The following is a 15,214-nucleotide window of genomic DNA, read 5'->3' on the forward strand; positions in this document are numbered from 1 at the left end:
CCTTTAAGAGCAAATCAGGAAAAACTGATAATCATGCCCTCCTACAAGAAAGAAAGATTTGGTGGACACTCTGTCACAATACAAGCAGCAAAGCAGTGGAATTCCCTCCCACTACCATTACGCAACCAATCAAATCTGCTCACCTTTGGCAGGGCTCTGCAAACATATCTCTTTAATCTGCCTTAATTCCGAGCAATCAAGAATGAACTAACATATCACATCCTTCAACAGAGCTATAATGCCCTCAGGTGAACAATGTGCTTAATAAAACTCCCCTAACATAACATAACAACCCAAACATGCTTTTGACAACACACCCTTCTGATCAGGAGCAGGAAGTTCAATGGGATTCAACAACTTGACCAATTATGTCAAGTTTCACTCATGCTTCCCTTTAGTGGCTGGTCCAGCTTCTATGGCCTGCTGTCCTTTGAACTCTGAATACCAGAGGGATTGGTCCAATCTTTTTTCAACATAACATGTCCCAGTTAAGTCTCCAAGTACCAGTCTTGGGTACAACCCTGTGTGTCAAGGCTACAAGACTGAAGACTTTCAACATGTTTATGTCATTTTCATCAATGGAGAGATTTGCAACAGTCTTTTCTTGTGAGTCTGAATTAGTCATCTGGAAATATATAGCAGATTGGACTTCTATCCTGGGAGGTTACAGTGCTGACCAAAGAAAATAAACACATTCTTGAGTATCTACAGAGAAAATGTTGGGTTTGGGCATTAACAACAATTCCAACTACTGGAGATGTGGTTAGCCTCTTCCTGGCTATCTTCATATTGTATGGTTCTCAAATGCCTGTTATCTGAGTGCTGGTAAGAAATCAAAAAAGGGATTCTACTAGTATCAGGCTGTTCCATAAAATTGGATCCACCTATGGTGATCTCCCATGACACCTCATCCATAAAGAAACATGGTCACTTAAATGCTTGTTGGATTGCTGGACGCATGCTGTCAAATTCAATCCAAAAAACTAAGATTGATCAAAAGATCACATGCATCAGGACCAACTGGAAGAAGTGATGGTTGAAAGACAAGGAAGACTACGTTATTGACATCTGGGAGGATATATTGACATATATAAGTCAATGTTTATACCCAGTTCTGCAACACTCAATTACTTAACCTGGTATAATGTTTATCTGGAATTAGTGCCCGGCCAGGGGGGTGCGGCGTCTTCCCAGTCAATGAGGAGGCTCGGAATGGGTTCCTTACCACACAGGTATAGACCCCGCTCCAAGCTTCCTCAGAGAGGGAGGCTGCCAACTTCTCTTGCCGAGAATCAGGTAAGTGTGCTCGCTGCACCCCCTTGACCTACTCCCACCCCACTTTGCATCATATTTAATCCCCCACCTCCTGCTCAACTATCTTGTGCTGCGTTGGCCCTCGCTGGTGCCAGGCACGTGTCCCCGGGGCATCTCCGCCTTGCGAATGGCCACCATGGAAAGGGAGAATGGACTACGTGTAGTCCTTTCTCCCCATTCCCTGGCAGCCATTTTCTTTGTTTACTTTAAAAAATATATTTTTTAATGGGCACCATGGAAAGGGAGAAGGGGCTACATCTAGTCTCTTCTTCTCTATCGATAGCGGCCATTTGTTTTTTTTTTTTTTTCTCGAGTTCAGTAACAAGTTGAGAAACGGTTTAGATGCCATTTCTCAACTCAAGAAAAATACTATTAGTGCCCCGGTACAACGTGCAGGGGTACTAATAGTAGTAGAACCCTTGGAGGGGGGCATTACCAGTCTGGTAATGCCCCGGGTTTACATCAATGCCCTTGCTTCGCATGGGCTTGTAACTGACAACCCTGCGCATTACTAGACCGGTAATACTACCCCTCTGTGGGTTCTATTGCTTAATTAGTTGTACATAAATATGCGTTATATATTATGATTAACTTTAACTTTTTTCCAAAATCCAACAAAACCATAACAAATATTGAACTAAAACAATGGCAGTTTCAGTGTGTGAACATTTCTGAATGCTAAGTGTTCCTTTGAGCAGTGGCTTTAAATTGAGCCTTTTCTGCCATCAGAAGTTCAAAGAAAAGTGATTTTCAGCTTTCCGGGCTAGTAGGTTGTAGATGGTATTATAGCAGTTACTCGGGATTTCACCTTTCTGAGGATGATGAAATGAGGAACTTTGCGCTGGGTGATAAAAACTCTTGTTATTAACAACACTAGGAAACTCCAAAATGTTGGCAGAAAGTGCTGTGTGGAAAACCACATTGTTACTATCATAAGATCATAACAAATATCTCTTCACATCCACTACTTATAAGGACTCAATGGCACAGGCTACCAAACTGAAGGGGACTGGCCTACAGAGAAAAGGAGATTTTGTGACAGGGGATGGAAATGGTTTTTGTACTTTGAGATGGCCTTGAAGACTTCTGCTGCGATGGGCAAGGACTGTTTACAGATCCGGCTGTGTCAGTGAAATGCCAGGATGGTGGCCCTGGAGCAAAGAGTGCCATCTGTTAGGTACACCCAAAACCTCCAACAGAGTTAAGGAAGGGCTTGTATGTTGATAAGATATCTCTGAAGGGCCAAATGTTTGGTGGCATCATATGCCAAGCATGTGACCACCTCTTCCCCGGGCCTAGAGGCCTGCCGGAGCTATATGACCCCTCCCTTCCACTTGCGTCATTGAGCTAAAAATAATGGAAAACAGTTGCAAAGATGCCTTACAAATGAGGAATCATACCCAAGACCTACAGAGGTGCAGTTCAATTACCCGCTTCAACTGTAGATATGTTGCTTACTCACAACGGATTAAAGGGTGAGCCTTTCCTATCAAGATTCTAATCTGTTACCTATAGGTTTCACAGAGATATCTGTGACAGGGCCATTAACCATTTGAGATACCTTACTGCAAAGTGGAATGGGCTATCTTACCTGGATCACTTCACAGTTGCAAAGCACCCTATTTCACCATCACCCATGCAGCATTTCTCCAATTAATTTTCCCTCTCCTTTTCCTCCCTTCCTGTAGCAGTTTGCCCCTTTGAAGTTATACTTCCAAGTCTGTTTTTTTCTATCAACCCAAACCACTATAAAATTCACCAGCACATGAAATACTCTGAAAACATATCCGGGGTAGATTCAAGCAGTAGGAAGGGTCAAAGGTTTCCCTGATGCTTTTTTCACACTGCCCCCAAGTTCTCCCCAGAGACTATATGTACCAGGCTGGCTCTCCTGTTTCCTTCAGACCTTGACTTCCACAAGGGTATGAGAGACTTAAGGTAGTCTATAAGAGGGCTGTGGTTCTTTTCTTGATATAGGTGTGAGGAAGTTAAGAAAGAACAACAGGTTTTATTTTGCAATAATTAAAAGGCTTCATTTTCTCAATCTTCTGCTTTTCGAGAAAGATTGTTTACGCTGCCATTACATAGAGAAAAGCACCTAACCATACCCCTTTAGAAAGGTCTATCCACATCTGTGATTGAGTACGAAGAGGGAAGGATTAGTGCCCGATTCTGAGGACCTGGTATGTCCGGGGCAGAAATCTGACAATCTCCACGCCAAATCCTTTCATCTCCATTCTGAGGCAGAGGGAGGCATGGCGGAGAGGTGTCGTGGTAGCAGCCCAATCAATTCATTTATATTGGGCACAGAAGCTGTGCTGCTGGTGTTCCCTGTGCAGAGCACGCACTCAGAAAAATCGAGACATTTGATGACACATTTCCATATTACCAAAAGTGTTACTCAGCCTGCAGGTGGCACTTTTCGGTAATGTAGAAATTAGGGGTGTACCAAAATTCGTCTTTGAGTAAGTATTCAGCCAAATTCCGGTGAAAATGAGATATTCGGCTTCGGCCAAATACTTTATTAATTATCACTCTAAGCCAAATAGTTTTCCTTACAAAATATGGAAAGTACTGCTTTCAGTGCTTGCCTGGAATCATTCAGCCATGTCATGTTTATCCGTTTAAAGGGATCATTAAACAAATGCGGCTGTGACTTTTTTGATTAAGTGCAGGCAGAGCAGAGGTGTGAAAGTGCAAAGTCCATGCCCTTCATGTGCTTAATTGACAGACTTTCATCTAGTGGTTTATTGAATAGGGGTGAGCTGAAGCAAAACTCTCAATATGTTGAATGTATCTCTGGCATCCTCTATTTTTGGAACAACAGTCAGTGGTCGAAGTGCATGAAAAGAAGTAGTGCAACTATGCTCCCTGCTGGCCTGCCCCACTCCCCACAAAACCCATCACCACGCCCCCTCTCACATACAATACAAACCCGCAAACAAATGTGCCTGCAGTTTAAGGCAACATTCAGTGCAGTACTTTTGTTTTAAAACTGTTCCTGAACTGTTACTTTTTAAAATAAAAGTATAGGAACAGTAAAACGTAATAAAAAAAGCAGCGGAGCACTGTTCCCAACCGCTACTGCCCACTTCGACCACTGACACCAGTTTATGAAGTCACTATTGGAAATTGGCATTTTGTTTAGGTGCAATCCCACCAATTCCCTATCCAAATAGTATTAAGTGGATCAAAGTCGCTGCTGCAGAGATCTCAGTAAGTCCCAAACCCTGAGATCAGGGGGTAGTGTTCCTGCAGCAAAGAACTGTATTCAGCCTGCAAGCCAAAGTTATAGCCAAAGGTATAGAGAAAGTAAAATGGCTCAGTGCGAAGTGTGCTTGCGGCAGAGATGTGCTTGTAATATTGAAACATAGGTTACAATTCCTGCTCTCCAACTTTGCTATGATGTCAAAATGAGTCCCTTTGAATTGAGCAACAGTGGCAAAAGGTACTAAAGAACGTGGCTATATGTTTAAACCAAAACACTCCCGTCTGTGGCAGCAGACATATTCCTTCCAACATTAGAGAGTAAAAAAAGGATATTTGTGTAATAAAGACAAGGAAGACAAAGATAAAGTTTACTAGTTAGAAACATCAGACCAAATGGATGTAAAAGTGAAGCAAATAAGTACACATGCACATGCCAATGAAAGATCTGAAAATCAGCACTGTATCTTCCCTATAGGGCCAGCCGGCAGCCTTGGAGGACTCATCATTCCCTATATATTTTCGTCTGGTGTCTTTTACGGTGCCCCAAAACCCCACAAACATATCTCACTCAAAAAATAAAGATTAATTATTGAAGAGACAGTTTTCAAATGCCTCATTCTCACTCAGTACCACAGATAGAAAGCATGGCTTTAGCATCCCAAAGGTTTGCATTCAGTAGCACTTGAGCAGTTAGCATGGTGCTAATTGATGTGATCACTCCTTTTGCCTTTGAGTGTCTTTGAGTGCCTTGCAGGAGCCAGAAGGCTAAAGATGGGCAGACCCAAAAGGCACATTTAAAAGTACGAGTAGAGCCACCCCACTCTCCTCTTACAGTTATTGAATACATGCATACACTACTTTTGGGCTAGTCTCAGTTACTCGCCTGCCCAATAAGCGACACCTACGAATGCACCAAAATACAAACTGTGTTATTGAAAAGTTTATTTTCTGATGATATATTCCGTTCATAGTTTACACAGACCTCTTCTGTAAGCAACAACGAAAAGAAATGCAATAAAGAATGGCTATACATATTTTAAAGTGTGTTTTTAATTTGTAAAGTGTTTTTCTTGTCTACATGGCTTTATTTATTAAAAACACAACTATTCGATTCTGTATTCAGCTCCGGCCGAATACTTGACCAACTATTCGGTATTTGGCTGAATCCCTAAATCTACTATTTGGTTCACCCCTAGTAGAAATGTGACAAATTGCTAAATGCATTGTGGTTATACTGTTCTTTTGGTAACAGTAACAATTAAGTTTAAAGTACAGGAGCTTCATTTTCTTTTCCTTGTGGCTATAGTAGTAAATACTTTTGAAGGCAAGACATTCGTTAATCAGCACAATGAAGGTTGCCTCTTTTCATCCTTAAAGGGAAGTTCACTCAAAAATGTTATTGTCTCAAAACATGGACCATAATAAAATATATATATATATAAAAGATATACATTTTTAAAGAAAGTTCCTATGTAAAACTTTGAACAAATGAGATTCAACGTTTTGACATGGGGGCATCCATTTTGTGAAATGAAGCAGCTTCTCTGTTCATGTTAAGCTCTGCTCTGACGGCAATAGTCAAGCAAAAGCCATTAGGAGCATTTGCTTACTGCTGCTGGAGACCAGAGATTAACATGGAGAGGAGGCTGCCAAAGTATTTACAATTGCCTTGACTTTCATTTTACGTTTTCTGTGCTCCCCAGGCCCAGGGAAGCACAGAAAACGTAAAACGAAAGGCACAGCAGTTATAAATATTTAGCCGTCTGCCAGCATTTAATCATAAATACAGCAGCGTTTTATTTAAAATTGCCAGCACTTTTGTTTCAAGTCTTCTGAACTCCCCCGAGCCGGTGGAGCCTGGGAGACTTGAAACTAAAGGCACAGCAATCATGCATAAATCAACGTTGTATTTATAAGTGCGGGCACTTTTGTTTCAAGTCTCTTGAGCTCTCCCGAGATGGGGGAGCCCGGGAGACTTGAAATGAAAGGCACAGCGATCATACATACTCTGATGCTGGAAATGCATCGGAGGGACAGGGCCTCCGTATCCTTGTCCTTTACTGCTTTTTATCGTGTGTTCTGTCGTGTTTTCCGCGCAGGAGTTCATGTGGGACTCCTGGCGGTGCAGCTCTCTCTCTTTTGGTTTGGTGAACAGACCCATGGGATACCCTTATGGCACCCATGGGTAGGGGTGCACCCTGTGCCCCTAGTGTATGTTTTTGGGCACCTGTGTGTGACCCACAGAGCAGGGTACGTACTGGTGGCAGCTCCATGCTGAAATGACTGGTGCCCTGAGCGTCCTCCATTTTGGGATGCCCGGGCCCTGTCATTGGAATCGGTAGATTCTGGATGGAGACAAAATGGCCCCCATGGCCTCTTGCCTTCCATCACCTGTTACCTTGATCTTCCTGAAGTCCCGAGAAGCCCTGCCTCTGTCCCTTCCCCCCGACTGGCTGTTAGGTGGAAGTTCCATATATGGTAGTGTGGGGAAGTGCCGACCAGACTGGCTGGAGCCTTCTCAGCGACCGCATGTTGTGGGTATGCCTGTGGGTGGGACCTGGGTGAATGGAGTGTGTGATGAATATACATTCTATGTTGTGGCTGTCTAGTATCTGGTGGTTGACACAATGGTTGAGACAGCCCTGCCGGAAACCGGTATGAATGCAGCTTGGAGTGTTGAATGGCTCGGGACTTGTCCCAATACACATAACTTGTTGTGGGTGTCTGGAGAGAAGTGAATGGGCTGAATGCCCTGTGTGCCTGATTGGCTGCCTGCCTGCATGAATGACCGTAGTCGTGATTGGATGCTTGAGTGTGACCCAGCGGAATGAATGGGAGATCAACAGTATATCTGGGGACCACTCACTGCTAGGAATTGTGTTCAGAAGCTGAAGTCCACTACGAAGAGTTACTGGAGTAACTGACGCTTGATCTTGAAACCCTGCTGCACGAGAGGAATTGCTGTTGCTCTCCTTCACAATCTGAAAGCTGCTGTGCTTCAATAACTGACCCAGAGAGGACCTGGTAAGGCCCCCTCTTCCCGAGCTACGAGGGACTATCGTGCACAGCTGATCTTTGCTTAAGCTCCCTGGTAGACAGACCTTCGACAGGCTGCTGATCCGATAAGGGGATTGCTGCGGAACTCCAAGGAGAAGCGCCCAGACTGTTGTCCGCCACTGTCGACGACCGCCGTCGCCGACTGTAGCCGCCGCGCTGCCATTACCTAAGAACTTCATTGAACCAAGTATGCTTTCGTGCGCATCGTTGCTGCTGTACCCTGCTCGAGAAGGCCTGACCGTCGACGCGCCGAGGAGCATTCACCGGTGGGTTTCCCGCCACCCAAAGACCACTGAGACACTGACGACTCGACGCCCTTGCTGGGCCACAGTTCTTCAACTCTTTGTGGTCCAGAACTATCGACAGCGAGGTGCCCCGCACGCCTGTTCCTGGTAGGACGTTTACACTTCCCCGTCAACGAGTACCGCTAGGAACGACGTGGCCACTTCACCGTCGTAGCTTGACCTGTTCTCCGTCAGACGTTCGACGACCCGTGACTCCTGCCTGAAAGGGAGGACACTCAAGAAGGGTAACGCTACAACGCCAAGGTATTTGGGGTTGCAGAACTATTGGAAAGTCTAGTGTGAACAATATATAGACTGGGCTTGTATCTTTCTTCTACAGGTTGCCCAGGTGGGGGGATCTCCACACACAGGTTAATGGTAGTGACCAGTATTCTGCCAATTGTTCAACCATCTTGCTTTTCTTCCTCTCTCTACTGCTGATTTCCTCTTTATTCTGATATGTGTGTCATTCTGACTGTATGGACTTTAATGAGATCTAATAACGTTAGTGGTACCACTTTAGAAACTGTATATATTTACCATTGCTGATTTTCGGAGTACAAAGTGAGTTACCGTGATATTGTATATACCTTTGAACATTAATTATATAAAGACTGTGTTGCAACCAAAACAGTGTGTGGACATTCCTTTGTGGGTGCTTGGGGATTACACTGTACTTAAGAACCAGCTCGCATCACCTCCTGAGAAGCTAGGCCTTGATTGCTACGTTACCAATAATAGAGAATCTTGGCAGGGCTCTCTGTGCCCCCCCTCTACCATATAGAGAGTGGAAGTGCAGACCCCCCCTCCGGTCTTTACACATACAACAATGTAGTATTTATAATTGCTAGTACATTCGCTTTAAGTCTCCCGGACTCCCCCGAGACGGGGGAGCTCGGGAGACTTGAAACAAAAGGCACGGCATACATAAATACAACAACGTTGTATTTATAATCACAGCTACATTCTTTTTAAGTCTCCTGGGCTCCCCCAAGATGGGGGAGTCCGGGAGACTTAAAAAGAAAGCCACACAATCATAAATACAATGCTGTTGCATTTATAATTGCCTGAATTTTCGCTTTAAGTTTCCTCGGCTCCCCCAGCTCAGGGGAGCCCGGGAAAGCAATAAAACAAAGAAGCACTCACCAGCAGGGCAGGAAGGAGCCTGACAGCATTCTCTGCTCTCCGACTGTAATAAGCAAAAGCTCCCAGCAGGGGGCTTTTGCTTCATTATTGCTGCAAGAGCAGAGCTTAACACAAGCACAGGAGGTTCATTTATTTCACAAAATGGAGACCTCCTAGTGCTTGAAATGTTTGTCTTTGAGCCTTATTTGCTCAAAATTTGACATAGGACTTTCTTTAAAACTATTTTGTATATATATTTTTTATTATGGCCCATCTTTTGAGACAATAAAATTTGTGAGTGAACTTCCCCTTTAACGACATCTCAGAGATGCCATACTTTATCACCCAATTTGTTAGGTGCATAAGTGGTGCTGGCAGAGGAGAATAGGCGTACACTGGCTGCTCAGCAGTTGGCGCGGCCTCTAGGACCGTTGCTAAGCCATAAAGTGAGGACAACATTTGAAAATGCTTTCAAGTGAGCCTGAACCTAAGGTGTGAATGCAACAATATTGCCATCTAATAAAATACACTAATAAATGGAACATGGAACTGCCTTGCAAACAACTGAATAATACAGCAGTATCTTGGATATGCCGGTCATGAGCTAGAAAGATGAGTATATTCTTGCAACTCTGATATCATAAAAATGACCACAGGATACATAAAGATACTTTGTTATTTGCTAGATGCGATAGCCCAGAATGGACCAAGGCTCTGTCAGCCACACCCTCTAACTTCCGGTCATGCAGTCAAAGGTTACGACTATTTCATAACAGGCAGTGAGATCTCAGATTTACCAGTGGTTATTGAAACAGTCTGGTGATATCACATCATTGCCATCAATGAGTTTCAGCCCATGTAATGGATAAGTAAGAGCGATGGTGCCCTGTGATGCGAGGAATGGCCAAGATTTAATGAGCCTTCTGTGGCAGCTGAAAGGGGCTTCCCAGGAGACCATTTGAGTGGTTGAGTTTGTCAAGTGTGCGTTAGAACGATTTGACTGCATGATACAGCCACGCAAACCACTCCTAGGTGTGAACGATAGTAACGCAACATCAGTCTTAGCTCTTGCATTGCTCTCCGGCTAAGTCAAAGGTCAACATTTTGATATAGAATGGCTATGGTGCTCACTTCTGCTACTGATGACTTGTATTTCTATAGCATCATTTTGTCTTGGGGATATTTTTTTTGTTTTATGTTCTTTCATGAATTGCCTCAATCAATTTGAATAAAGTTTTATACAAGATCTAACAATAAAATGGACAAGTTTCCCACAATATTGCCCTGAAATGTTCAAAATGTGCCAAATTCACACCAGACAACTTTTTTATTTCAACCTTCCCACAACCAAGTCTGGCCAATGTTCCTGAATGGATCATTGTCCACGTGGACAAGTTCATTATAATCAGCAAAGGGTCAGGCTTTTCCAATGACCTTAGCCGTTTGAGGGCCTTTGAAGTATTGTCCCTTGGTCAAACTTGACATGTTAGAGCTCTTCCACGTCTCCAGATGCATTGTTGCAATACCTGAAGCATTGAAATCAGTGATCATAAAAGACAGACTGGGTCCAGAGGGCCCAGCCAAATAACTCACCTGTCTCCCTTTGCCAACCATTTCAAACCCACCACAGAAATAGAACCAGGCTCATTTTCAGGGGGAGGGAAATAATGTATCGGACTTGGCCCCCGACCGTGTTCAGACCAGGCAGGTATGCACAAAGAGTGTAAGTAACAAAACCCGCATTTGAGCATTTCAGGATGGGGATGGACCTTGGTGGTCTTGGGGCCCTGGTATTATGAGGCCTTTGCTTTGAACACTGTTGAACGCCCTTCTCCTGCAAGGCTCAATTTGGGCTCTGCATCGCCTTTCTCTTGCCTCCAGTAAATAAACAGTGCAGCTGCTAGGCTTTCTTCCGTATTCCAAGAGACATTTCCCCAACCATCAACTTTTTTTTATTTTCTGCTTAAAATTCCCCAAATACTGTTTAGTTCTTTGTGTCAGGTGCACAATGCCATTTCCGCTTGAAGCCTTTGCCTGTAGTGGAGGGCCTAACGGCTGTGCCTTTGCAGGGCTCCGCGCTCAGCTTAAGAATCTAGCTGCTCCTTCTTTGAGGAACACAATGATAGGCAGGACGTGTTTAGCCGTGTTAGCGTCCCTGCTGTCCCTTTGATGGTCGCTATCCTCGTGGCTCTCTTTACATTTGCCATGAATATATTGCAATGATGTGCTAATCCCTTGTCAACCCTGTGTTTGTGCTTTCAGAAACTGCAGCGAAAGGCATTACAGATATTGACGGTGATGTCAAACCGCATGTGTTCCCGCCACTCAACTTATGGAGACGCAAAGATCAGGTTCAGGTACAAAATATTTGTCATTTTTCAAATATGTTTCCGACATAGTGATTTTCATCTCTAGCGTCAGGCTTTGCAAAAGTGATTGGTTCATGGCATGTCTACAGTGCATTATTGCCCACAGCCAGCATCCGGGGACATTGCTGAGTGTGGAAACCTTCAGTTCACCCACTAATTGGTTGCCGCATGGACATCCTGCCCTTGGGTGGTAGCGGTGTGCGGTATAAATCAACATAGCAATACATCTGCTGCTCACCCTTTCCCGGAGTGCCAAGTCAAGGCACCTCCACCCACACTCAATAGACAGCGCTAGGGCCAGGCTCTATTTCACTGTGCCTACAGCCATTTTGTGAAGTGAGAGAGTCAAACCTTCCACAACTGTCACAGCTACTATAGCTCAAATTGTGGTGGCAGATTTAGTGATGTGGACATGGCCCAATTGAATGAATCTTGAAATGACCCATAGGCATCCCTAAAAGGGAACACATCTCCACAGCCAGACAACAAGCCCACTGGTTGCCCGTCCGCCAACGTGTCCTCTTCAAAACACTTGCCCTCACCCACAAATGCATCGATCTCACGGCCCGCCCTACCTTTCTCAGAGAGTTATCATACCCCCCATCTCCAGACCCACATGATCACCCTAAGCCAACTTGCTACCGGTACCCATAGTTAAGCGTGCCAGAGGAGGGGGTGCTAGCTTCCCTTCCATCGCTGACAAGCAATGGAACCCCCTCCCGCTCGCCCTCAGATCTGAACCCTCACACCTCGCATTTCGCAAAGCCATCAATACTAGAATATTTGCCTAAACCTCCCACATAACCCACTTTCGGCGTGAGGCCGAGACAACTGTGCATGTAGACTATAAACAACTGTATGTGCTACACACTATGTAACCCTGTGCAGTCTTATCACCCTTCATGTAACACGTCCTGCATAATTAAGTACATCTATGTGCAAATGTAACTAAGCCGATTCCAGGTAACAGCGCCAGGATGCCTCTTGCCTGCTTTGTGCGCTTTATAAATGCACATAAATAAATAACTAAATAAATAAATAAATGTCTTGCCAGACGGTAATGATTTTTGATAATAGCTGCCAGGTTGTGCACAGTGAGCAAGAGAGTATCACTTGATCTTGGTACTTTGTGCAATCGTCATATAACTGTGACACAGGTGAACAATGTTGACTTATGGTAAAGTTGTAGGACTTCTTGACCACCATGTTATTTTAATTTCCTAACTAAAACAACAAGGGGCTTTTACCATGAAGTGTCATTGTGCCATTTATCCACTCATTTGTTGGTTTTTGTTCGAGAGGGTCCTCTGAGCACGGTGTTCAGGGTGGGCGGACACCATCCTAAGTGTAGGCAAAAGGTTTCCATATGCTTGTAATTTCCCGCCTACCGGTAACTGTGGTCGATTGTGCAAGGTACCTTATCAGGAGGAGAGGAAGATGGGCAAGAATCTAGAGTAACGTAGTAATAGTATGAATAAAGGAAGTTCCACTCAGTGGTAATAATTATTTATTTATTGTGCATTTGTAAGGTGCTTATACAAAAAGAAATTGTGTTTCAAAGTGCCCAAATAATATTAAATAATAAGGTACTTCTTGTTGAAGGTGTTTGTGCAGGTAACTTAAGCAACAGCACCAGTGGAAGTAGGGTTTTCCAAGTGGTAATGGCCCAGAGTCCTTGCTAATGCAGCAAGCTAAGGGAGAGCCTTTAATGGGGCTTTGGCCCCATTACTACCTGGGAAAGGCAGTATCCTAGGGTGTTACAGCTATAGCACCCTCAACTGTCCGGCTGCCAATAGCCCTTTTTCTGGTTGAAAAATGGCTGGCACAGAGTGTGCCGGGCATTTCTCAAGTAAAACAAGGATTGGCATAGCCAACGGTCTTGGCTTTTTTGTAGGCATGGAATCTGCATTTTCCGGGCACTGCCCTCATGGTACTACTAGGCCATAAGATTGCAAAATCTGTCAAATGGTGTTAGTGCCTAGACATATTATGGAAGTGCCTGGCAAATGCCTATCCAATGACTTTGTGAGCCAGGGACCCAGAGCGGATCGAGAGCATTAAGTGGGGGAAATAGGGGTTGTGGAAGGAAGGGAGGGGAAGGGATCTGGGGGGGCAGTAAGTGAAGAAGTACAGGCCCAGCGGTGGGAGTAGGGAGCGGGAGGGACAGATGATGGAAGAGCAGGATCTGCGCAAGACCATCGACGGGACACAAGTTATGGGCCCTTACCATGATCTAAGACCCACATTAAGAACCCTCTGATTGTCTCTATTGACCGTCCTGAATGCTAAAAGTAAGTCATCCATGTTCAGAAAGTCTCTTGGAGTGCTTAATACACACAATACACAAGGTCAGTTTTCGTTGCTGGTTCTGCAATGGTTATTTATTGTTGGCCCAAAAAGATGTCTACATAGTGAAGTGTGGGCACCACAGGAGTGGCACCACATGTCAGGCACTTTATGTGTTGCAGGGAAGGCAAAGGCTCCAGTCCTAGTGTCCTTGCTGGCCATAAACTGAGTTAAGCTTTGTAAATGCAGTTTCCACTCTGTCTCAGTTATACAGTGTTTCAGCGAATGTGCTCTTGACTCTTTGTCCTCCTGGTCAGCTTAGTGACCAGGGCAGACAAGGTTTCCAGAGAACACATGGTTGTGGGTACGCCATTTCTCCAATGCTTAGCCTGCTGTCTTGGATAACAGCTTCAGGCCTCAAGTTCTTTCAAAGTCTGGTTCTCTCTGTGTCCGGTGTTCGGTGTTCCATCTCCTCGTGTCGGCTCCTCTCAGACACTGAGTATCAAGGATTTGCTGGGATCAATGGGAGTATTTGGATCGAATAAGTGCACTTCTTTTCTATCTATTTCACTGCTGACCAGGCAGCCACAGTAGAAAGCTCTGCATGAATAATACACTGAATAAGTGGCTCTAGTGGAGATCTCTCTCTTCTCTATTTGGTTTATTACTTTTTCAACAACTTTAATACTAACCCTGACTTACCTCTTAGGATACCAACACAAGAGTCAATTGCTGCCTTCTGCACCCCATCTCAACAACACTTCTCCCTTTATAAGATGTTCTTCTTTCTATCTTCGCAGAACTTAACCATCACTGCCCTGATGAAGGCGGAATACATCACTGCTCTTTACTTTCCTTGTGATCAGTAACCGCCGAAACGCAAGAACTGTGAGGGGACTGTGGGGTTCACTCCATCCACCCACACATTTGACACCTCCTCTAAATTAGGATCCCCCACTGCGTTGGCAAACTCTTACCTCGGAAAAAGACGATATACCTGACAAGAAATATCAGGACTTTTTTTTTTTGCATTTTCTTTTCCAGACCTCCTACTGGGAACAACAAGGACTTACTTCCCAACCATAGCAGCACAAACCATGTTGACCGTATTGATTTGTTCCTAATTTTGTGGTAGGACAGGCAGGCACGTCCTGTCCTAATTTTGCTGCTACTGTCAACTATATGCTTCTCTTCCCTTACTTCTGCCTATCATTCTTCCCTCTTATCTGCATGTCCGTCCGTTTTTATCTGACACCACCACTTGGATCTAAACCTATTTTTTCTGTGACTAGAGAACAGGAAAGTATAGGGTGTGTGTCGTAATATAACAAGTTGTTTTTTATTATCACATTTCATGTTTTGATTCATATCACGGATATTGGTTGCAATTTTTACAGGTCTGGCAGGACAACCACCAGACAAACAGTGATCTTCACAATCTGCTTGTGCAACCAAATATAGAATTGTCTTACTTCAATTGAGACTTGTGTTTTGTTGTTGTTTGTTTTTTCACTTAGTTTTTGTCGTTATATTTGCCTCTTCTTGGTACTCCACCTGTCTTGTCAAGAG

The 15,214-nt window shown here is 44.3% G+C and overlaps 1 protein-coding gene across 1 annotated transcript in view; it reads left to right on the forward strand.

The window, feature by feature from the left end:
- Positions 1-15,214, forward strand: part of GC (GC vitamin D binding protein) — a 334,882-nt gene that overhangs the window by 124,400 nt on the left and 195,268 nt on the right. Inside the window, exon 6 of the mRNA XM_069626269.1 lies at positions 11,253-11,347. Coding sequence (XP_069482370.1) covers positions 11,253-11,347 — 95 coding nt within the window. The remainder of the gene's footprint in view (positions 1-11,252; positions 11,348-15,214) is intronic.

Source organism: Ambystoma mexicanum, chromosome 6p, assembly GCF_040938575.1.
Source record: "Ambystoma mexicanum isolate Mex_15411 chromosome 6p, UKY_AmexF1_1, whole genome shotgun sequence".
Taxonomy (NCBI): domain Eukaryota; kingdom Metazoa; phylum Chordata; class Amphibia; order Caudata; family Ambystomatidae; genus Ambystoma; species Ambystoma mexicanum.